At 38.8% G+C, this 25,158-nt stretch overlaps 1 protein-coding gene across 2 annotated transcripts in view; it reads left to right on the top strand.

The window, feature by feature from the left end:
• The window catches only part of LOC135783446 (phospholipid-transporting ATPase ABCA1-like), a 165,262-nt gene that overhangs the window by 10,721 nt on the left and 129,383 nt on the right, over positions 1-25,158 (top strand). For both annotated transcript variants that reach the window (XM_073811797.1, XM_065294172.2), the window contains exons 2-4: positions 6,015-6,124; positions 24,124-24,217; positions 24,328-24,469. In XM_073811797.1, the coding sequence (XP_073667898.1) occupies positions 6,059-6,124; positions 24,124-24,217; positions 24,328-24,469 (302 nt within the window). In that variant the 5' untranslated portion in view covers positions 6,015-6,058. The remainder of the gene's footprint in view (positions 1-6,014; positions 6,125-24,123; positions 24,218-24,327; positions 24,470-25,158) is intronic.

Raw genomic sequence — 25,158 nt, 5'->3', positions numbered from 1 at the left:
TATATGGGAAAAACATTTCTGCACCACCAATATAAAACACAGACTTAAACCCTGACAAAGGCTTGTAAGCCGCAATGCATAGGTGTATTTGTCATATGTTTATAAAAGATTAAGCCATGATGAAATAAAGGCTTTTTGACTTTTCTATACCATTTGAGTGCCTTTGAAAGTCTTTATTTATTGAGTTAAATTATCCCTTCCATTCAAAGAGCACAACATTTTAATATTAGTATAACAAGAGTATATTCTACTTTAAAATAAATATGAGACCACAATCCTACATCCCTAATCTTGGTTTATAGCCATTTGCACTCTAAAAATGGCTGGGTTATTATTGACCCATAATGGGTAAATATTAGGCAGGACACACCGCTGGGTTAAAATTGACCCAATGCTGGGTTGGGTTAATATAATACATGGTTGCAAAACAACAACCCAACATTGGTGTATTTTTAACCCAGCATGCGTTCTGTCCAATATTTAGCAATTATGGGTCAAAAAATAACCCAGATATTTGTAGAGTGTGATAGATTTGTGCGATATAAAACTCATTCTTTGCTGAAAGTCACATAGACTACGTTTATGGCGCCAAACCTTGGGTTTTCTGGGAGAAATGAAGACATTTTTCTGTTTCATGGATGGTTACTGTAGCTTACTGTCAACAGTAAGGTCATGGGTTTGATTCCCAGGTAAAACCTTCAATGCATTCACTCTGGATCAAATGCAAACATGGTTTATATGTGAGATAAATTCATAAATGAAGCTAGAAAAGAGAGAGGTTTTTGCTCATGATAGAGGAATCATTTATAAACTGAAGCTGAAGTTTCAAATGTAGTTCTGTTTGAATTAAAACTGCACTTTCATTGAACATGAAATGATTTACCTTCTGGGCTTTGTTAGAGAAGAATGTGTGCCCTGAAGAATTTGTACCTTAGAGATGTGTCCTCTGATAAAGATAGATATATAATGCCCCTATTCCCTAAACACAGCAATACTGTTCATATTCTAGAAATGGAAACGTCCTCTTTCAGTGATGCACTGTCCTTTGGCCAAAAATAATTGATCGGACAATTGAATATGTCCCCTTACAAAGATGCATATGTCCTTTTAACAGAAGAATATGTAACCTAACAGAGAGAGAGAGAGAGAGAGAGAGAGAGAGAGAGAGAGAGAGAGAGAGAGAGAGAGAGAGAGAGAGAGAGAGTGTGTGCGTGTGTATGTCGGGAGGCAAAATATGTTATCTGTGTGATAGTTAAAGAAATGGGCTACTAACCTGAAAGGTTGTAGGTTAAAATCTTGAAATGGTTGATTCACGACCTGCTGTCAAACTGAGTTCCCCTGTCACCATTATGTCCTTGATCAAGGCTCTTAACCTCCGATGAGATCCGATGGGACTGTAAGTCACTTTGGAAAAGACAAATAGCTAATTAACTTACATGTAACTCAAACCTCATCAGTTTTACTCACCAGCCCATGTTTTATTCTTACAAAGATAAATTGATATGTCTAAATTATAGTCTCAGTACTTGATATTTTAGAAATATTTAGCAGAATGATGTTTTACTGTACATTAAAACCTAACAGTTAACTTAACTCAAACCATTTAAGTAAACCAGTTGCATTACACCATTTAACTAAATTTAAGTACTGTGCAATTATACACTTATATTTAAGTAGTGTGAACTTAAATATAAGTGCATAACTGCATATGACTCAATTTGTTTAAGTTCACAGTACTCAAATGTATTTGTTTTAAAACAAATGCAACCAGTTTACTTAAATGGTTTGAGTTGAGTTAACTTTTAGGTTTTACAGTGTATAAAAGTCGCCCTGTAGTCTATAATTGTATCCCTTAAATCTAACCTTTGATCATTGAAGTATGTGTAAAACTTTTTTCCTGTTATGATAATTTTTTCATGCCTAACTCATTCCCCACCATTGACGAGTTATCTTGGCAACTAAGAGAAAACATTTGCATAAAAAAAGTGTTCCTGATAAGTTTTTATGGTAATCTGTAAAACTGCGATTATCCACTAGACTTACCCAATTTATAAAAAAAAACTGAAGCAAAATGTTTTTATTAATTTTAAACTTTGTGTATGTTTTGGAAATTATTCTGAATCTAATTTCTAACCAAATTCCTTCACAAAAATGCAATTATTTAAGCTTTTTGCTAAACATTTGTTTATATGCAGAGAAAAAAATATAGATGGAATAAAACGTTTTTTTCCCCCTGTTTTTTTACCATTGTTTGTTTAAAAGCAGAGGGTTCTTTCATTTGATATATTTGTATGTTTTTGAACAATTTGTTTATTGTTTATCATAGAATATCTTAAATCCTGAATCTAATCCAGCTGGTTTAAAACTCTCATTTCGGCGGATAAAACATGATAAAGTATTTGTCCAACCTATGTAATTATGTACTTCGTACCAGACTTTAATTGTATTAATGAGAATAGGGTTAAAATATACAATATCTTTGCCTTTACAAAGAGTTTTGAGATCTGTCAAATAAAGATAAAGGTTGAATATTTGTATGTTTATATATTTATAGAAGAACATTTTCCTGGAAAGCATTTTGTGAAACTTTTGTGAAAATCACAAAAAATGCTTGCAGGCAACTTTTCAAATAAAGGCTGGTGGGGAATGAGTTAAAATAGCTTGAGCCCGTGATCGAACGCACAACCTTGCAAAGTATAGTTTATTGGACTCGTCTGTTTAAGGGTTTCAAAAATTGCAAAAATTAAAAGTTGTGATTTTCTAGGTAGATATGGCTAGGAACTACATTCTCATTCCGGCGTAATAATCAAGGTGCAATAATATTACGCAGTACTCGAAAGTAGTCCCCTGCTATTGAAAGTTACCAAGGGGACAACTTTCAGGCGCTAATGGTCTAATCAGATTCAATAGATTATGCTAAGCTATGCTAAAAGTTGTACCGCCAGGCCCAGAGATCAGCTGAATGGATTCCAAATGGTAAAAATCAAATGTTTAACTCTAGGGGAGCTGGAAAATGAGAATATTTTCAAAAAAAGTGGAGTGTCCCTTTGTCCCTTGATAAATTATTTGTGGGATATTTTGAGCTAAAACTTCACATATATACTCTGGGTCCACCGAAGATTTATTTTCTTCATTCTTAAAATGTCCCCTGTAAGACCGAACCAGTGAGATTAAACCCAAAACCCAGATCTTTAAAATCAGCATCCCTGCCTCCCAATTCAAATACTATCAGTACTACTACATAGTAGTCAACATTTGATTTACTATGTATGTCCTATCTCTGTTAATGCGCTTTAATGCCCATACTTTCCCATAACAAAAACAATAGTTTTAAGGCATAGTAGCTAAATTGGGATGCAGGTCATGATACGACATCAGTTAGATCAGATCTGGGAGTTCAAAGATCAAAGCAATATTAAGAAACTGGAAAGATCAGACTAGTGAGATCAAACTCAGAATCAGATCTACAGTTCACTTCATGAATTCATTTTATTCCTTTTTCTCTTCTCATCTGTTATGATGATTCAGACCCAGATAATTTTAAGACACAAACAAGAGTTTTGTGTGTCCTTTCTCACCCAGAGATGGCAGTAGGTTGTTTTATTGTTTTATATGAACTCTACTGAACTCTCTTATCTGAAGTGTGTTTTCCTGGAAGAGTAAATGTGTGTGTTTGTTTGAAGATGACTGTGTGCTCATTTCCAGAGAAACAAAGGTGAACATGACTTGCATCATTCCCACTAGTTTCAATTAAAACTCGCTCGTGTCCCACAGTAAACACACATCTGTTCTTTAAAGAGCTATTGGAGGGATTAGAAGAGCCGTGTGTTAGGGAGTGTGAATGTCTGACAAATTGTTTTCTTTTATTTTAGCCTTGTGAGAACTGAGGACAAAAATAGAATTCCTCGCTTTATTTACCGTAAAACAAGAAATAAACAATTTGCAAGTAAGATGACTAAAATGTGCACAAAATGTGATTAAGGATGTTTAGACAATTTCTAGGAAACAAAGAGAAAAATATTACACACCAAACTAATTTATATTCAATGCAATTCAATTCAATGTTATAGTGTATTTAAGGCTGGATTTACACTGCAGATCTTAATGCCCAATTCTGATTGGTTGACTATATAACAACTTTTACATCATCTTTTAAAAGCGACTCGTTTCTGATATCTGCATTTACACCAAACACTTGGTAAAACAATTCAAGGTAGACATACTGACCCCAAACAAATACAAACTTATCCAGCCTTATTTCTGTAACAAGACATGAAACTTCAGCATTACTTCATTAAGCTTCCATTAGAAAAGTCATGTGATTGTGCGTGGTGTCCCAACCTCGCTTTTTTTACTTAAAAACACGGGAATATCCAATGTGTCCGCTTACATTGCAGACACGAATGCATGTATCCGATTCATATCCAATTTATTTCATTAAAATGAGTCCTAAAACCGATCTGAGAATAGAAACTTTTTTATCAGAATCTATGCACTTTTTTCCTGCTTACAAGCTTGTGGGTCATATCCGATCTGTGCCATATGTGACAAAAAAATCGGAATTGAGTCACTTCAAACATGACTGCTGGGATACAAAACATAAACAAAACAGCGCACGCTTCCCATGATATATCCGTTATATCTTATAAACCAGATCTTGAGCGCCACTGGCAAAATAAGGCGACGATGACTTCTATACCATATGGGAGGTAAAAATCAGTATGCAGGGCGAGTAGTACAGTATGTCTGAATTTATAGTATACGATAAAACTACTTCTGGCTAGATTTAAAAATGTTGGGTTACACTTTATTTTAAGGCGTCACTGTTACATAGTACTTAAATATATAATTACAAAGTAATAATCATCAACAACATGTACTTACTGTAGGGTTGGGGTTAGGATTAGGGTTGGTTTAGGATTAGTTGCATGTAATTATGCATAATTAACTGTTATTACTATAATAATTACATGTAACATGTGTAACAAAGACACCGTAAAATAAAGTGTTACCAAATGTTGTTTAATTGACTCTATTACACTATAAAAAGTAAAGTTAAACTTAAAAAATGAATTTTGAATTTGAGGCACCGGGAGTTTCTGGGAGGGAAACCAAGGCAAGATCAGACAGGGGAACTGGGAACCGGCACTCCGGAAATTACATTTGTCTATGTTTCTGTACTATTGTGTAATTCATAACGTGGATATGTAAGCAAACTTTAGCAATTTTTCTGGAAACATTTTTTTTATTTACATGACCTTAAATATGAACCCAAGATTGAATGTAACATTAAACAAATGATTATTTGTCATTAAAAGCTTTATAAATGTGAAAAAAAGACTTTAATTATCCTCGCATGAGCAGCCATGTTGGAAAATTTCTTTCCCCTCCTTTTAAAGTGAGGTCTTGAAAAATCTTCATTTGAAGGGCTATTTGGCCCTACCCCTCCAACTAAAAGAGAATTGGGACATCCCTAGCCCTTCACATGAACGTGCTAAACAAAGGGGTAGGGGAAAGTTTAGGGGTAAGGGGTATACATGGAATTGGGCCAAAGTGAAAATTTAAGGTGAATTTTTTTATTAACTTCAGTTGGTAACACCCTGAAATATTTAAACATTTTCAACGTACACTTTTCACTTAAAATGCTTACATTTTAAGCATTACCGATTGAAGTATTTTTTTAAGCTGATCTAACTTTAACTTTTTAGAGCATACCGTGGGGCCATGGAGGAGCCAAAATTTACGTAAATTATGGTTGTTGTGATTACATAAAAGGTCAAATTACATACAAGGTCACATGACAATGAAAACATGGTGGATGTGGAAGTTGCGAAACTTCCACAACATGCCGTAATTTTGACGATGCTCAAAACCTGCCTGGCAGCTGACCGTTGGCTTGATGTGTACCTATAGCTTTAAACTCGCTTCATGTTAAAGGACTCAAGATTAAATTTGTAATTTGTTGGTTGACTGTCTGTTAATTATAAATTTCCCTCTTTTTTCCCTCTCTGTAGGGGTAAGAGGTTTAATAATCCCATAGCAACACGTGAAGCCGATAATGAGTCTCCTGACACAGCTCAGACTGTTACTGTGGAAGAACTTCACCCTACGGAGAAGACAGAGGGTATACACAAACTCACACAAACACACATACAGTACAATATATCAGACCTTCATACTCAACATACACTACACAGGCTCAAAGACATGATGACTGGTGTAAGCCACCCTGCTGTAGACAAGCATAAACTTTCATCCTGGTCCAAGCTGGTGCATTCACATTATCCAAACCAAACCGCACCTGAGCGCATTTGACCCCCAAAGCCTGGTTTGTTTGACTAGTGTGATCGAACCATATTGGTTTGGTTAATCTTCATTGTGCCCTGGTCAGCTTGCAGAGGTAGGCTCGGGCATGGAACGTAAAATGTGATCGCAAATCATGCAAAAAAGCACGACAGCCATTAACTTAAGCTGCCTTTGTAAAAACCTTCTAATGCGGTAACGTGAATGTCTGACCGACACAAGCAATAGATTGTTTAAGCAATATGATCGTTTCATCGCGTCCCAAACTACAAGGGGTGTCACGATTCTCCAAATCCTTGATACGATAAAAATTTCACGATTAGATTCTCGAGTTTTTACTGAAAAAAAAAAACAGGTTGCTATGCCATTTTTAGACTAGACTTTTATGTAAAAGTCTACTGACCCTGAACCTGGAGATACCCTGCCATGTTAGTTGTGCTGCCAGTGGAACAATATGGTACACGCACATACCTGATAAAACGAAACTTCCTGTCAGAAAAACATTCCTGTCAGAACTTGCACCTTAAAAAATGTATGGGGCATGGCAGCATCGACGATTCAATTTTTTTATTCGAAGTTTGAGGTTGTGGCTTAATTCCAATCAATTTTGATTCAAAATCGAAATCGTGACACCCTTACAAACTACTCGAAATAAAAGCCCCAAACTTAGTATTACGGTGGGGTCCAGTGTAAGAGAGATTCCTGTTTTCATCCAAACAGTTGCATCCCAATGATGAAAGCATAGTCTGCACAAATCGAAAAAGTATACTGTAAGTGGGGAATGGGGACAATGGCAGAAAAACTCTATCCACACCCCAAACCATAACCATATCCATAAATTATCCCGTAATTCAAAGGAAAAACATAGTCCAATAACAATGATGTAGAATCATCTAATCCTGGTTGTACTAACATTTTATCATAAACTCATCCTTCAAAGATTGGAATATCGATCCATGACCACTAAAATAGGTCTATATAAATTTACAGTTTCAGAAAAAAAGGTACAAAAGCTGTCACAGGGGCAGTTGGTACCCTTTCAAAAAGTACACAATTATAACTAAAGGGTACATATTAGTACCTCAAAGATACATATCTGTACCTAAAAATTTTACATTTTGAAAGGGTACCGTAGGCTGAAACCCAAAGAATGTGTGCCGCCTTGTCAATAGGACTAAATGTTGATTATTGTAAAAACAAATTGGTTTATTAAATGAAATGTGTTTGTTACAGTATCACATGTCGAACATAGCAACCTGCTAACTTTGTGGATGTTAACCGAGTCTCCTGTGGGTTTTGCATGTGCCCCAGTATTTGTCTAGTACATTTTGACCGAGCATTAATAGGCCTTCAAAGTGCATTTCACTTCATTTATGAGGTTACATTTGAACAGAGACATGGTCATGTTACTCAGTACACACAGTCCTCACAATGAACTGTAGGAAAAACAAACAGGTTCATATTTACACATGGCACATACATCTGTACACATTATACTGTACACAAAGTCTTAGCAATGATGTGCTCTACCTGACGTGGTACAGGTGTCAATGAAACAGTCCAGATCTGATTGGTCTCACCTTCGCAGGGGCTGGGAGACACATGTGGTTGTTCATTATCTTGGGCAATTGTCTTGGGAAACTGACCGGTGATGAATGACGATCTGTGGCTCTCTCTCAATGACAGGAATCCAGTAATAGACCTACAGTCAGATCACAATCGAATGACTGTGTTCACTTGATACACTGGCTGGCAGTTTAGTGCCAACACTGAGCATCATATTGTCAGGAGTAAACGGTGTATTATAGAGAAAGATGTTGTTAAACCAGATTGGCCAGTGTAATGCTAGCAGTGACTACATAATTCACAAGAATACACATGAGGTATGTTATCATTTGGTTGAGAGGCAGTGTGGTTGGACACATTGGACAGGCCAATTTTTGAGGTCTGTGTACTTGGAAAAGCTATTTTTTTTAGGACAGAGAGATAATTCTGGTGGATTATTCTGTGGGGACAAGACTGAACTATGGCTACAACAACGCATAGACTACGAAAATACGTCAATGTGCATGAAATGTCACGTTATTACCGAATTTTTTTTGTTTAAACGTTACATACAGATGATATAACTCGTGTATGCATAATTGTAAATTCGCCTAATTTTGGTAATTTTTGTGCCGTCGACTAGTAATTGCCTCAAAAATGACTTTTTCAAAATAAAAGTCACATCCTGCAATTTTGGCTTCTACTTTTTTTGCTTTCTTTATTATGCATTCAGTTATATTTTGTCCTGTATTTGTCAGTATTTATGGACTTTGCTCCTTTAAACTACAAATTAATTTTCTGCTAATTTGAAGTATTTTTTAGAAAACCTTACCTTATAATAAGTTGAAATACTAATGGTAGAAGTTGTTTTTATTATTTATTGTCAAGTTAGCCAAAGGATTATTTAGCTTATCAAAAAGTAAATGACTAAATTAATCGAGAAAAAAAGAATTAATTGATTAGTCGACTAATCGGAAAAAAATCAATAGATTAATCGCTAAAAAGCACATGATTATATAAACTAGTTTTGGCAGACACTGTGATTAGGCGATAGGCTTATTTTACTGAGCAAGTTTTGTAGACTGGATTTAGAGGAAGATTATAAGTGCGATTGTGAGGGTAATTTTGGGGGACAGTGTAAGTGCGACTGGACAAGCTTCTGATTGGCTAAGCTGATTTTTGGAGTTTTACTCAGTTTGTGTTTTACAGTTCATTTGACGGAGTTCATGAATGGATAGGTTTTAGGAGAGTGTGTAATTGGACCGTTAGAGAGTCTAGGAGCACGTGATTGGTCAGGGCTGATTTCAGATCAGCGTGTGTTCTGCAGACTGACTCGCTGTAGAATGAGGTCTGTTTAAGTGGCCTTGCTCATGTTAAGAGTCTCGCTCACCCACGCTGCCCCAGTTGGGCAGAGATTGTACTTGATTTGAAAATGTCCTCGGCTGGAGCACTTTTGCTTTAGACTCGTGCTCTGATCTGCAATTATGAGAGTGAGACGGAGAGAAAGAGAGAGCGACTCAAAGAGCAGCCTGAATGGAGTTAAAAATATGAGAAATATAAAGTTCACAGAGTTTGGGAATTTGAGTTCACTGAGGCTAAAATCACACTGGAATGAACAGCATGTAAACTAATGGGCACAACCAATCCTGAGACTGATGATCATGAACTACTCACCTGTCTTATAACACACAGTCAAACGAATGGAGTCTAATTAAACAGTGAGGACAGGTGAAACAATAGAGTTCAAATTAGGGATGCTAAACAATTAATCGTAATTAATTGTTAGCAGAATAAAAGTTTTTGTTTACATCACATATGTGTGTAAACTGTGTATAATAAATATGTATATATATAAATATGAACACATTCATGTATAATTTTAAGAAAAAAATGTATATATTAAGTATTTATATTTATATATAAATACAAATGTATATACACATGTAAACATTTCTAAAACATATACATGCATGTTTGTACATTTATTCATACAAAGTTATTATACACAGTTCACACACATATATGATGTAAACAAAAACTTTTATTCTGCTAACGATTAATCGCGATTAATTGTTTAGCATCCCTTCAGATAAGATAATAGCTGTCTTAAAAACTAAGAATAGTTTTAAAGAAAGTTTTAAAGATACTTTTTTTAATCTAGCAGCAACCTTTTGGCATATAATGAAAATGAAGGTACTCTTATATTGTATTTTAAGCTATATGCCCCATTCACTTATGCAGCAATATACAGCGACAAAGCGTCACAATCCCATTCATTTTAATGCCGAATTGCCGGTTTTTAAGCGACTTAATTTGAAAAGCATAACGGTCCCACAATATAATCTATGTTAAATTAAATTGTTTTGTAGTATGTCAAAAATTATTATTTTAGTCTCAATGTAATGTAACCATAATATCAGTGTATGTATTATAAAGAACAATAAATACAGTCCTAAATTGATACATGTACTGGGGGTCCCTGCTCCTCTTCTCTATCCATTAAGGGGTACCTAGCCTAAAAAAGTTTGAAGACCACTGGGTAAAAAGCAATCATATCTTTTAAACAGCGTTTAGCTGTGTGCTTAGCCCTGTAACTTTAGTGATGTTATTACTGGAAACAATGTTATGACTTACACTTCATATTGATGTGCCAAATTGCTTTGTTGCTTGCCAACTCTAAATGTCGTCCAGATAATTAAGTGCATTACACAACAATGTGAATGGCTAATATCTTAATATCTGTACATTTTATTATCAGCCATTGAACATTGCTGTCTGTCCTCGATTAAGGTTTAACATATTCAAATCAGAATTGTCGAATCTTGCCTATAGTCGACTGATAGTGAAATCATCTATATATGTGTGCATGGGTCGAAAGGAGGACCAGACCAGATATTCAACAAATGGGTAACTTTAATTTTCTTTCAAAAGCAGCACACACAAACAACTTTCTGATAAAGTGACCAAAACTGCCTTTCAAGTAATGAACGGAGATGAAACTGACGATGCATTTTTGTCTATTTTAAATTAAAATCAAAGGCAGTGTAAAGATTTGTTAATTGATTCCTCATAACATTTTAAAGCCACGACTTACAGAACATCACACAAAGAAACTAAATCTAAAAAAATGACAAATGAGATCCTGTAAGGAAGCCCGGCTACAGTTCAGTGATCCTATTTAATTTTGAAATTTAGCGCGTCAAAATAGTTAGTTATGACCGAAAAAATTACAGATTATATAATTTGTGATTGTTACTGTCAATGATAAAAAAACTAAGCTTTAAATACAACTAATAAAAGTTATTAAAATTATTTGCTTTAAAATACTTATGTACATAAATAAATGCTTCCTTACTTTGGCTTTAATCATCTCTGTATTCACTTTAAACACCTGATGATTCTTATATTTTTTGTTTCAGGAATCTCTTTTCTATAATTACAGTGCATTGAAAATGCGCTGTACTGTTCTTACTGGGCTTTTTATTATTATTATTATTAGTGGTGCTTGCATTTATGCAAAGCATCACTATTATTATTGCTCAAAGATATTATTATGTTGGCTTTGAAAAAGCCAATATATTGTTATTGCTATTAAACTTATTAGTGGTGCTTGCATTTATGCAAAGCATCACTATTACTATCTTGCATACTTATTATTATTATTATTATTATTATTATTCTTCTTTTTCTGGACACTTTTTCGGCGCGTAACTCGTCCCGCACGCTTTGTCGTAGACCCATAAATTAGGGCTCAAATCGACCGGCTTATTGAGGAGAGGTGTGCTATGACTTTTATAAGCGATCGGGTGCAGGATTTCCGAAAGGGGGGCGAAAAACCACCCAAAAAATCCCATTGACTTAACATTGCGCCCAACTTTGACGAGTCATAGCTCCGCTCGAGGATTTTGTAGAAACATGTGGGTTACAACATTTGAAGAGGGTGGTAGGCTCTGTAAGAACATGGATCACAATGGGGTGTAAGTTGTACCCCTGGGGTGTAAGAGGTGCCCAAAAGTGCCCCAATGAAAAGTCAATGGGGCAAAATCCCATAGACTTACCATTGCAAAAATTTTGACGGGTCATAGGTCCGAGCCAGGATTTCATAGAAACATGTGGGTTACTAAATTTGAAGAGGGTGCTAGACTCTGTCAGGACGTCCCCCACAATGGGGTGTAAGGTTACCATAGCAACCATTTTGGGCACCCTAGCAACCTATACCATAGACTGCCATTATAAAATGCCCGGATGGATATCTTTGCACCACAGTGTCATAGAGACATGGGGGTGGGCTCATTTTACTCAGGCATCCAATCAGTCTCACAGGATCCTTACAGACTTACTAAGCCACGCCCCTAGCAACCACTTTTGAGCACCCTAGCAACATAAAATACAAACAGTTATATCTCGGCATCAGAACATCGTAGAGACACGGGGGTTGGACCGTTTTACTTGTGACTAGGGGTGTAACAATTGGGCACATCATTGGCCACTCCCAAGCCACGCCCCTAGCAACCAAATTTGAGCACCCTAGCAACCGAATAAACAAAGCCTTATATCTCCGCATCAGAACATCGTAGAGACACGGGGTTTGGACCGTTTTACTTGTGACTCGGAGTGTAATCACTGGGCACATCATTGGCCACTCCCAAGCCACGCCCCTAGCAACCAAATACAGTACCCTAGCAACAGAGTAAACAAAGCCTTATATCTCCGCATCAGAACATCGTAGAGACACGGGGGTTGGACCGTTTTACTTGTGACTCGGAGTGTAATCACTGGGCACATAATTGGCCACTCCCAAGCCACGCCCCTAGCAACCAAATACAGTACCCTAGCAACAGAGTAAACAAAGCCTTATATCTCCGCATCAGAACATCGTAGAGACACGGGGGTTGAACCGTTTTACTTGTGACTCGGAGTGTAATCACTAGGCACATCATTGGCCACTCCCAAGCCACGCCCCTAGCAACCAAATACAGTACCCTAGCAACAGAGTAAACAAAGCCTTATATCTCCACATCAGAACATCGTAGAGACACGGGGGTTGGACCGTTTTACTTGTGACTCGGAGTGTAATCACTAGGCACATCATTGGCCACTCCCAAGCCACGCCCCTAGCAACCAAATACAGTACCCTAGCAACAGAGTAAACAAAGCCTTATAACTCCGCATCAGAACATCGTAAAGACATGGGGGTTGGACCGTTTGACTCGTGACTCGGAGGGTAATCACTAGTGGATGCCATTTTTTCCCCTAGCAACCAAATACAGTACCCTAGCAACAGAGTAAACAAAGCCTTATATCTCTGCTTCAGAACATCGTAGAGACACGGGGGTTGGACCGTTTTACTTTTGGCTTGGAGTATAATCATAAATTGTCCCCTGAAATTTGCCACGGCAAGCACCACTCACATTTTCTTCAGGAAATGTACCTATCTAGTTATTATTATTATTATTCTTTTTCTCCCCCCAAAATTTCGGCAACTAACTCGTCCTAGGGCTTTCAAGCTACATGCACCAAATTTTCCACAGACCTTCAGACTGGTCTGACTTAGTGTGCTATATCTTTTCTAACTGATGGGACCTTCCGAATTCCTAAACGGGGGTCTCGAACACCCCAAAATTTCCATTGACTTAACATTGAGACAAACTTTGACGGGTCATAGCTGTGAGTGAGAAACTTGTAGAAACTTGTGGCTTACCACATTTAAGGTGGCTGACAGGCTCTGTAAGAACATACATCACAATGGGGTGTAAGCTATACCCCTGGGGTGTAAGAGGCCCCCAAAATTTCCCATTGACTTATAATGGGGCAGGAAACATGCCCATATAAGGGAATAAAAGCGTCCCAGATGGAATATCTTTACTTTAGAGTGTCGTAGAGACATGGGGGTGGGCTCATTTTACTCAGTCATCCAATCAGTCTCTTAGGATCGCCCCAAAGCTATTTAGCCACGCCCCTAGCAACAATTTTGGGTACCCTAGCAACATCTCCCATAGACTACCATTATAAAAAGCCCAGATGGATATCTTTACACCAGAGTGTCATAGAGACATAGGGGTGGGCTCATTTTACTCAGGCATCCAATCAGTCTCTTAGGATTCCTACTGAGGTATTAAACCACGCCCCTAGCAACCAATTTGAGCACCCTAGCAACATAATAAACAAAGCCTTATATCTCTGGATCTGAACATCTTAGAGACATGGGGGTTGGGTCTTTGGGTCATGTTAGCTTCATGCTAGCTCCATGCTAAGTCATACTAGCTTCATGCTAGTTTCATGCTAGCTTTATGCTAATTTCATAATAAATCTTGCTAACTTCATGCTAAATCATGCTAACTTCATGTTAAATCTTGTTAGCTGCACGCTAAATAGTGCTAGCTTAATGCTAATCATGCTAGCATCATGCTAATCATGCTAGCTTCACGTTAAATCATGCTAGCTTCATGCTAATCATGCTATTCTCATGCTAACTTCATGTTAATCATGCAAGCCTCGTGCTAGCTTCATGCTAGCTTCATGCTAATCTTGCTAGTTTCATGCTAGCTTCATGCTAATCATGCTAGCATCATGCTAGCTTCATGCTAATCATGCTAGAATCATGCTAGTTTCATGCTAATCATGCTAGCATCATGCTAGCTTCATGCTAATCATGCTAGCATCATGCTAGCTTCATGCTAATCATGCTAGCTTCATGCTAATCATGCTAGCTTCATGCTAGCTTCATGCTAGCTACATGCTAATCATGCTAACATCATGCTAGCTTCATGCTAATCATGCTAGCTTCATGCTAATCATGCTAGCATCATGCTAGCTTCATGCTAGCTTCATGCTAATCATGCTAGCTTCATGCTAATCATGCTAGCATCATGCTAGCTTCATGCTAATCATGCTAGCATCATGCTAGCTTCATGCTAGCTACATGCTAATCATGCTAGCATCATGCTAGCTTCATGCTAATCATGCTAGCATCATGCTAGCTTCATGCTAATCATGCTAGCATCATGCTAGCTTCATGCTAACATCATGCTAGCTTCATGCTAATCATGCTAGCTTCATGCTAGCTACATGCTAATCATGCTAGCATCATGCTAGCTACATGCTAATCATGCTAGCTTCATGCTAATCATGCTAGCATCATGCTAGCTTCATGCTAATCATGCTAACATCATGCTAGCTTCATGCTAGCTACATACTAATCATGCTAGCATCATGCTAGCTTCATGCTAATCATGCTAGCATCATGCCAATCATGCTAGCATCATGCTAGCTTCATGCTAATCATGCTAGCTTCATGCTAGCATCATGGTAGCTTCATGCTAATCATGCTAGCATCATGGTAGCTTCATGCTAATCATGCTAGCATCATGCTAACTTCATGCTAATCATGCTAGCATCATGCTAGCTTCATGCTAATCATGCTAGCATCATGCTAGCTTCATGCTAATCATGTTAGCTTCATGCTAGCTTCATGCTAATCATGTTAGCTTCATACTTAAACATACTAACTGCCAGATAGCCTACTAAACTAAACTTCTGTCAATCCGTTTTAAACGTTCAGGCTACGCTTTTTCAAGCCAACATAAAGTTTGTCTTCAAACTTTAATATCTAGTTATTATTCTTCTTTTTCTGGACACTTTTTCGGCGCGTAACTCGTCCCGCACGCTTTGTCGTAGACCCATAAATTAGGGCTCAAATCGACCGGCTTATTGAGGAGAGGTGTGCTATGACTTTTATAAGCGATCGGGTGCAGGATTTCCGAAAGGGGGGCGAAAAACCACCCAAAAAATCCCATTGACTTAACATTGCGCCCAACTTTGACGAGTCATAGCTCCGCTCGAGGATTTTGTAGAAACATGTGGGTTACAACATTTGAAGAGGGTGGTAGGCTCTGTAAGAACATGGATCACAATGGGGTGTAAGTTGTACCCCTGGGGTGTAAGAGGTGCCCAAAAGTGCCCCAATGAAAAGTCAATGGGGCAAAATCCCATAGACTTACATTGCAAAAATTTTGACGGGTCATAGGTCCGAGCCAGGATTTCATAGAAACATGTGGGTTACTAAATTTGAAGAGGGTGCTAGACTCTGTCAAGACGTCCCCCACAATGGGGTGTAAGGTTACCATAGCAACCATTTTGGGCAACCTATACCATAGACTGCCATTATAAAATGCCCGGATGGATATCTTTGCACCACAGTGTCATAGAGACATGGGGGTGGGCTCATTTTACTCAGGCATCCAATCAGTCTCTCAGGATCCTTACAGACTTACTAAGCCACGCCCCTAGCAACCACTTTTGAGCACCCTAGCAACATAAAATACAAACAGTTATATCTCGGCATCAGAACATCGTAGAGACACGGGGGTTGGACCGTTTTACTTGTGACTAGGGGTGTAACAATTGGGCACATCATTGGCCACTCCCAAGCCACGCCCCTAGCAACCAAATTTGAGCACCCTAGCAACCGAATAAACAAAGCCTTATATCTCCGCATCAGAACATCGTAGAGACACGGGGTTTGGACCGTTTTACTTGTGACTCGGAGTGTAATCACTGGGCACATAATTGGCCACTCCCAAGCCACGCCCCTAGCAACCAAATACAGTACCCTAGCAACAGAGTAAACAAAGCCTTATATCTCCGCATCAGAACATCGTAGAGACACGGGGGTTGGACCGTTTTACTTGTGACTCGGAGTGTAATCACTGGGCACATCATTGGCCACTCCCAAGCCACGCCCCTAGCAACCAAATACAGTACCTTAGCAACAGAGTAAACAAAGCCTTATATCTCCACATCAGAACATCGTAGAGACACGGGGGTTGGACCGTTTGACTCATGACTCGGAGGGTAATCACTAGTGGATGCAATTTTTTTCCCTAGCAACCAAATACAGTACCCTAGCAACAGAGTAAACAAAGCCTTATATCTCCGCATCAGAACATCGTAGAGACACGGGGGTTGGACCGTTTGACTCGTGACTCGGAGGGTAATCACTAGTGGATGCCATTTTTTTCCCTAGCAACCAAATACAGTACCCTAGCAACAGAGTAAACAAAGCCTTATATCTCCGCATCAGAACATCGTAGAGACACGGGGTTTGGACCGTTTGACTCGTGACTCGGAGGGTAATCACTAGTGGATGCCATTTTTTTCCCTAGCAACCAAATACAGTACCCTAGCAACAGAGTAAACAAAGCCTTATATCTCCGCATCAGAACATCGTAGAGACATGGGGGTTGGACCGTTTGACTCGTGACTCGGAGTGTAATCATTATGGGATGCCAATTTTTCCCTAGCAACCAAATACAGTACCCTAGCAACAGAGTAAACAAAGCCTTATATCTCCGCATCAGAACATCGTAGAGACATGGGGGTTGGACCGTTTGACTCGTGACTCAGAGTGTAATCATTATGGGATGCCAATTTTTTCCCTAGCAACCAAATATAGTACCCTAGCAACAGAGTAAACAAAGCCTTATATCTCAGCATCAGAACATCGTAGAGACACGGGGGTTGGACCGTTTGACTCGTTACTCAGATTGTAATCATTATGGGATGCCAATTTTTTCCCTAGCAACCAAATATAGTACCCTAGCAACAGAGTAAACAAAGCCTTATATCTCAGCATCAGAACATCGTAGAGACATGGGGGTTGGACCGTTTGACTCGTGACTCAGAGTGTAATCATTATGGGATGCCAATTTTTTCCCTAGCAACCAAATACAGTACCCTAGCAACAGGGTAAACAAAGCCTTATATCTCCGCATCAGAACATCGTAGAGACACGGGGGTTGGACCGTTTGACTCGTGACTCAGAGTGTAATCATTATGGGATGTCAAAATTTTCCCTAGCAACCAAATACAGTACCCTAGCAACCGAATAAACAAAGCCTTATATCTCTGCACCAGAACATCGTTGAGACACGGGGGTTGGACCGTATGACTCGTGACTCAGAGTGTAATCATTATGGGATGCCAAATTTTTCCCTAGCAACCAAATACAGTACCCTAGCAACCGGATAAACACAGCCTTATATCTCCACATCAGAACATCGTACAGACACGGGAGTTGGATCGTTTAACTTTTGGCTTGGAGTATAATCATATATGGTCCCCAGAATTTTGCCACGGCAAGCACCACTCACATTTTCTTCAGGAAATGTACCTATCTAGTTATTATTATTATTATTCTTCCAACCAAATTTCCGCAATTAATACGGCTCGAACCGTTTAACTTAGAAACTTCATTCAAACTCTCAAACGTGCGGACTATTCGGGAATAGTGTGCTATGACTTTTATAAGCGATCGGGGGTACGGTCTTCGCCCCAGGGGCGAAAAAGCAGCCGAAAAATCCCATAGACTTAACATTGCGACAAACTTTGACGAGTCGTAGCTCAGACCTAGGATTTCACAGAAACTTGTGACTTGCCACATTTGAAGAGGCTGGCAGGCTCTGTAAGAACATACCTCACAATGGGGTGTAAGCTGTACCCCTGGGGTGTAAGAGGTCCCCAAATTTCCCCATAGACTTATAATGGGGCAGGAATCATGCCCATATAAGGAACTAAAAACGTCCCGGATGGGATATCTTTGCAGCGCAGTGTCATAGAGACATGGGGGTGGGCTCATTTTACTCAGGCATCCAATCAGTCCCTTAGGATCCTTATTGAGCTATCAAGCCACGCCCCTAGCAACCATTTTGGGCACCCTAGCAACATCTCCCATAGACTGCCATTATAAAATGCCCAGATGGATATCTTTGCAGCACAGTGTCACAGAGACATGGGGGTGGGCTCATTTTACTCAGGCATCCAATCAGTCTCTCACCATCCTTATTGAGGTATTAAGCCACGCCCCTAGCAACCAAATATGAGCAGCCTAGCAACATAATAAACAAAGCCTTATATCTCTGGATCCGGACATCATAGAGACATGGGGGTCGGGTCTTTGGGTCATATTAGCTTCATGATAGCTTCATGCTAAGTCATGCTAGCTTCGTGCTAGTTTCATGCTAGCTTTATGCTAATTTTATAATAAATCTTGCTAACTTAATGTTAAATCATGCTAGCTTCATGTTAAATCTTGTTAGCTTCATGCTAATCATGCTAGCATCATCTTAATCATGCTAGCATCATGCTAATAATGCTAGGATCATGCTAATTTCATGCTAAATTCATGCTAACTTCATGGTAATCATGCTAGCTTCATGCAAATTATGCTAGCTTCATGCTAATCATACTAACATCATGTTAGCTTTATGCTAATCATGATAACATCGTGTTAGCTTCATGCTAATCATACTAACATCATGTTAGCTTTATGCTAATCATGATAACATCGTGCTAGCTTCATGCTAATCATACTAACATCGTGCTAGCTTCATGCTAATCATGCTAGCATTGTGCTAGCTTCATGCTAATCATGCTAGCATCGTGCTAGCTTCATGCTAATCATGCTAGCATCGTGCTAGCTTCATGCTAATCATGCTAACATCGTGCTAGCTTCATGCTAATCATGCTAGCATCGTGCTAGCTTCATGCTAATCATGCTAGCATCGTGCTAGCATCATGCTAGCTTCATGCTAATCATGCTATCATCATGCTAACGTCATGCTAATCATGCTAGCATCATGCTAACGTCATGCTAATCATGCTAGCTTCATGCTAGCTTCATGCTAATCATGCTAGCATCATGCTAGCTTCATGCTAATCATGCTAGCTTCATGCTAGTCATGCTAGCTTCATGCTAGCTTCATGGTAATCATGCTAGCATCGTGTTAGCTTCATGCTAATCATGCTAGCTTCGTGTTTATCATGATAACATTGTGCTAGCTTCATGCTAATCATGCTAGCATCGTGCTAGCTTCATGCTAATCATGCTAGCATCGTGCTAGCTTCATGCTAATCATGCTAGCAACGTGCTAGCTTCATGCTAATCATGCTAGCAACGTGCTAGCTTCATGCTAATCATGCTAGCATCGTGCTAGCTTCATGCTAATCATGCTAGCATCGTGCTAGCTTCATGCTAATCATGCTAGCATCGTGCTAGCTTCATGCTAATCATGCTAGCATCGTGCTAGCTTCATGCTAATCATGCTAACATCGTGCTAGCTTCATGCTAATCATGCTAGCATCGTGCTAGCTTCATGCTAATCATGCTAGCATCGTGCTAGCATCATGCTAATCATGCTAGCATCATGCTAATCATGTTAGCATCATGCTAGCTTCATGCTAATCATGCTAACATCATGCTAGCTTCATGCTAATCATGCTAGCATCATGCTAGCTTCATGCTAATCATGCTAACATCATGTTAGCTTCATGCTAGTCATGCTAGCATCATGCTAGCTTCATGCTAGTCATGCTAGCTTCATGCTAGCTTCATGCTAGTCATGCTAGCTTCATGCTAGCTTCATGCTAATCATGCTAGCATCATGCTAACGTCATGCTGAATCATGCTAATCATGCTAGCATCATATTTCATCATGATAACTTTTTTAAATCATGCTAGCTTCACACTAAAACATGTCAACAGCCAGGTAAACTACTAGACTAAATTTCTTTTACATTTCTGGCAATCAACTTTTTGCATTTTCATGCACTGGTAATTCCTTGGGAATTGCATATCTAGTTTTATATTAAACACTCACCATAAAATTTAATCACAAGAGAGGCAATCGTGTCAGGCAGACCCGTCGCCAGACCTCAGTCTTAAGAGGGGCATATGAAATGCATGGGAGGGCACATTTATTATTAGCCTACAGTACGTATACTTATAATAATATATACTCTATTCGCGCAGCACGTAATCAACACGTTAAATATAACCATCAGCAATATGACCAGATAGCCTTTAGCCTACACCACATTACATATAGAAGCAATTTTATGAATATCCATAAATCTATACAACATATTACATGTAACACCAGAGACATCTCTCAAACATTGCATTTTAAAGCAGTCAACAGAGGGATATGCATGAGACACGTGCGCGCACACACACATTCACACACACGCACGCACGCAGACTTTGAACCTACGGTACTTGAGTAGAGGCAGCGCTGTCGTCTCTCCCTTCCCTCCTGTCAGTATAGCGGCAGGCGGCGTTTCTCCGAGCAGAACCTCCTCATTAATAAAGTGTCCACTCGGAATTAAACTTGTGAGTGAGGTCCTTTTCAAAAGCAAGCTGAATCACCGCAGTGAACAAGTCCATATCTTCTGAATGTAGTAGTCTGTTAGGCACGGGGTCGGGCTCCACGGAGCTGGCATCGGGCTCAGGCTGTCATCCAGTGTCGTCTTCTCCAACATCAGGCGTCAATGTCGTTACAATTTTGGCAGAGGAGACTGTTGGTGGGCTTTTCAACCATTTGCGGATAATATCCATCTTAAAGCAGTATAGCTAAGCGAAAACTCATCCAGTTTAAAAAAGTGCGGTAACTGTTGAGCAGCTACACTGACATAGGCTACGTCACGTACGTGTTGTACGTAGCCTCGTGATAGGCTGTTGAAGTGTAGCTAGATTCCCATCAATCAAACACAATCACACCATTGTTTTTTATATTTTTAATGTTTTAATTATAAAGAATACAACATTAATGCAACACAAAATAGCAACTATGATAATTTAAAATTACAGTATTTTTTAAATACTGGGGGGGGGGGCACAAGCGTCTTTGAGGGCGGGCCCGGCCCCCTATGGCCCGCCCATAGCGACGGGTGTGGTGTCAGGCATAAATGGTTCGGTGCAGATATTTTTTGTGTAGTTACCAAAATTTCAGGAATAGCTTACCGGTTTTGTAGCTCAAATTTTGACAAGATAACCACCCTGTTTAAAATAATTCTACACAGTCTCACCCCATGGCGTCAATATTTGACGACACTTGACCATGCGTCAATATGTTGACGTGGAGGGTATACCTTTCGCGTCATTTTTTGACAAACTGGGGAGTTCAATACTATTACGTCCGTTGCATTCTCTTTCCTATTTTCTTACCATTTTCGTGTCGGTTTAGGGTTAGATTACGCAAAATTAAACAGTGTACGCGAAATTAAACAGTTGTCACCTGGCGTTGGGGTTAGAGTTAGGTACGCGAAATTAAACAGTTGTCACCTGGCGTTGGGGTTAGAGTTAGGTTTGGGTAGGGATGTCATTATGTAAATCTAACCCTAAACCAACGCGAAAATGGTAAGAAAATAGGAAAGAGAATGCAACGGACGTAATAGTATTGAAGTCCCCAGTTCGTCAAAAAATGACGCGAAAGGTATACCCTCCGCGTCAACATATTGACGCATGGTCAAGTGTCGTCAAATATTGACGCCATGGGGTGAGACTGGGTTGGTTTATTTTGATGAACTCTTAAATATGCGGAGAGCAGTGTTGGGGGTAACGCATTACAAGTAACGTGCATTTCTGAAGTAACGAGTAAAGTAACGCATTACTTTTTAAATGTACACATTAATATTTGAGTTACTTTAAAAAATATATATAATTTAATTCGTTGAACATAATTCGAAAAAAATATGCACTGAATTAAACTTAGCGTAGTCACATTATTCACTCTATGCGTACATGCCAGTGTGGGAACCGTTTGAGTCAGAAACTGAGAGAGCAGGCCAGAGCTCGACATTTTTGTGATGAAATATGCAATTTCTGAATGCAGGACTTTTCAGTCATAAAAACACCTGCAAGCCCTGAAAGAGATCAAGCCTCAGCCAAGAAAAAGTAACATAAGCATTACTTTCCATGAAAAGTAACTAAGTAATGCAATTAGTTACTTTTTTTTTAAATAACTTAATATTGTAATGCATTACTTTTAAAAGTAACTTTCCCCAACACTGACGGAGAGCACCTAGCACGTTCGGCTAAATCGCATGTGCCAGCACGCAACAGCACAATGAAAAACAATCCAGAATTTACAGACTTAAACTACATCAGAATTTACCTTTATAAAAAAAAAAATGTAATAAAATCTGAATCAAGTAACAAGGTGCAGAACAAATGTGAACAAAATGCCTAAAGTGCAGTGGAAAAAAACACAAGCCACAAATAGTTAAATTAGATAATCCTGAGTGATCTATAAAATAAAATAAAAAAATTATTAAAATAATAAAAAAGCGCAGAAACAAAGAGACAACTGCTTCGCAATGGTTTATTAAATTGTAAACCTCTTCCCATACGGACATTTAGCCCTGTCACAGAGGTTGTTGAATTTATTCACAAACAAAGCTACTTTTTCACATATTATTTGCATTATCATAATAGGCTGTATATTAATATATTGTTGTTATATGTGGAATCAGATAATGTGCACCCTTATACCGAATGATCCTCATTTCATTACACATCTTCTCCTATTGATGCATCAAATCTTCCACTATTTGGGGTCACCCCTAGTCATGTGGGTGCAATTTTTTTCAAGCAGATATAGGCACTTGCGTTACAATGACAAAAATATGCGAACTAAACTGGTTTACCAAAATGAAACTATGATTCAGTATTATAGGTAAATTACTGAACATTAATAAATATTAAAATCATCTCTCTCTCTCTCTCTCTCTCTCTCTCTCTCTCTCTCTCTCTCTCTCTCTCTCTCTCTCACCATCTGATGTGATCTAGTATTCTCTCTTATTCTGCCTGCAGTCTTCTACAGTATAAATAATGTAAGTGACAGAAGAGAGTTTCTCATTCAGAGCCCTGTAAGGTCTTTACACAACACGCTCACACACACATGCAGCTGTACTGCGTCAAACCAGAGACCTCACGTCATCTTCAGTACTGATCAGGACTCTTTCCCTTTCATTAGTGCAGCGTTCGACAGAACTACCATCATGTACACTAATCACAAATAAATTCAAACATTAACCGGGTGCTTGTTTAAAAGTGCGGGTGGCTCATTCGAGTTGTTCCTCTTGTTTGATGATTGAGTCTCACACTACAAGATGTGCAGAGTTGGCATGCAGGCTTGTTGTTTGTGTACATGCTTGTGTGAGATTTGTGTTGTCCATGGATTTTGTGACATCATCAGTGATAAGGCTGTGATTTGTCTGTCGGGGTTTCGCTTGGGTACATAAATGTTTGTAGGAGGTATTTACGTCGCTTGATATAATTGTGCCGATGTTTCAGAAGTGCAATAACAGAAGCAGAGACACATGAAGGCATCTATTCAGAGCTAGTGAGGTGAAGCTAATGGAGAACGCAAATGTGAAATGAATTGTGTTACTACTGAGAGCAATGTTATAATGAGTCTCTCTCTCTCTCTTTTTAAGGTGCGTTTGGTGGTGGAGTTGATTTGGCCTCTGTTTTTGTTCTTTATTCTCGTGGCGGTCAGATCCACCAATCAGCCTGTTTACAAGGGCCAGTGTAAGTACAGTACAGCTTGACTCAGCAGCTTTATATCAATGCATCTGTGTTTGCTGAATGATCATGTATGCGCATGTGAACAATATACTATTTCTATTTCATCCTTTCAGGCCACTACCCCAATAAACCCCTCCCTTCGGCGGGCGTGTTGCCATGGCTACAGGGCATGATGTGTAACATTCAGAACCCGTGTGTGAATCACCCGACACCAGGTGAAGCACCGGGGCAGGTGAACAACTTCAATGACTCGAAGTAAGTGTCACAAAGTACAACCACAATGACTGTAGCTGTGTTTCCATTACCCAATAAAGTGCACAAACTGAGATTGCGAATTGAAAATACATTAATTTCACAAAAACTCTGATATATTGCAAAAAAAAAGGTTTTACACTTGCATGAGGCGTTTTTAAGGCAATTTGGAAAAGATGTATTTCACAAAACGGCAATGGAAATTTATTTGCATTTTCTGGTCAATTGATGAGAGTAAGTCACATAATTATTATTTGAAGATTCGCAAAAAAAAAGGTTTTACACTTGCATGAGGCGTTTTTAAGGCAATTTGGAAAAGATGTATTTCACAAAACGGCAATGGAAATTTATTTGCATTTTCTGGTCAATTGATGAGAGTAAGTCACATAATTATTATTTGAAGATTCGGTATGTAATAAAACCTCCCAGAAACACCTCAACATGTGTCTGCTCCCAAGTATAAGAGGCTTTCCTTGCCAGTAATGTTTGGATAACACTCCTACATCTCTTTTGATTTAAAGCGATCATATTATGAGACTTTTTTAGATGCCAAATAAATCTTTGGTTTTCCCAGTGCATATGTGAAGTTTTAGCTCAAAATATCCCACAAATAATTTATTATAACATATTAAAATGACCACTTTATAGGTCTGAGCAAAAATTAGCAGTTTTTGGGTGTGTCCTTTAAAATG

The sequence above is a fragment of the Paramisgurnus dabryanus genome, chromosome 2, assembly GCF_030506205.2.
Source record: "Paramisgurnus dabryanus chromosome 2, PD_genome_1.1, whole genome shotgun sequence".
In the NCBI taxonomy this organism is placed as follows: domain Eukaryota; kingdom Metazoa; phylum Chordata; class Actinopteri; order Cypriniformes; family Cobitidae; genus Paramisgurnus; species Paramisgurnus dabryanus.
Note: the sequence above shows the minus strand (reverse complement) of the source record. Positions and strands in the feature narration are given on the sequence as shown.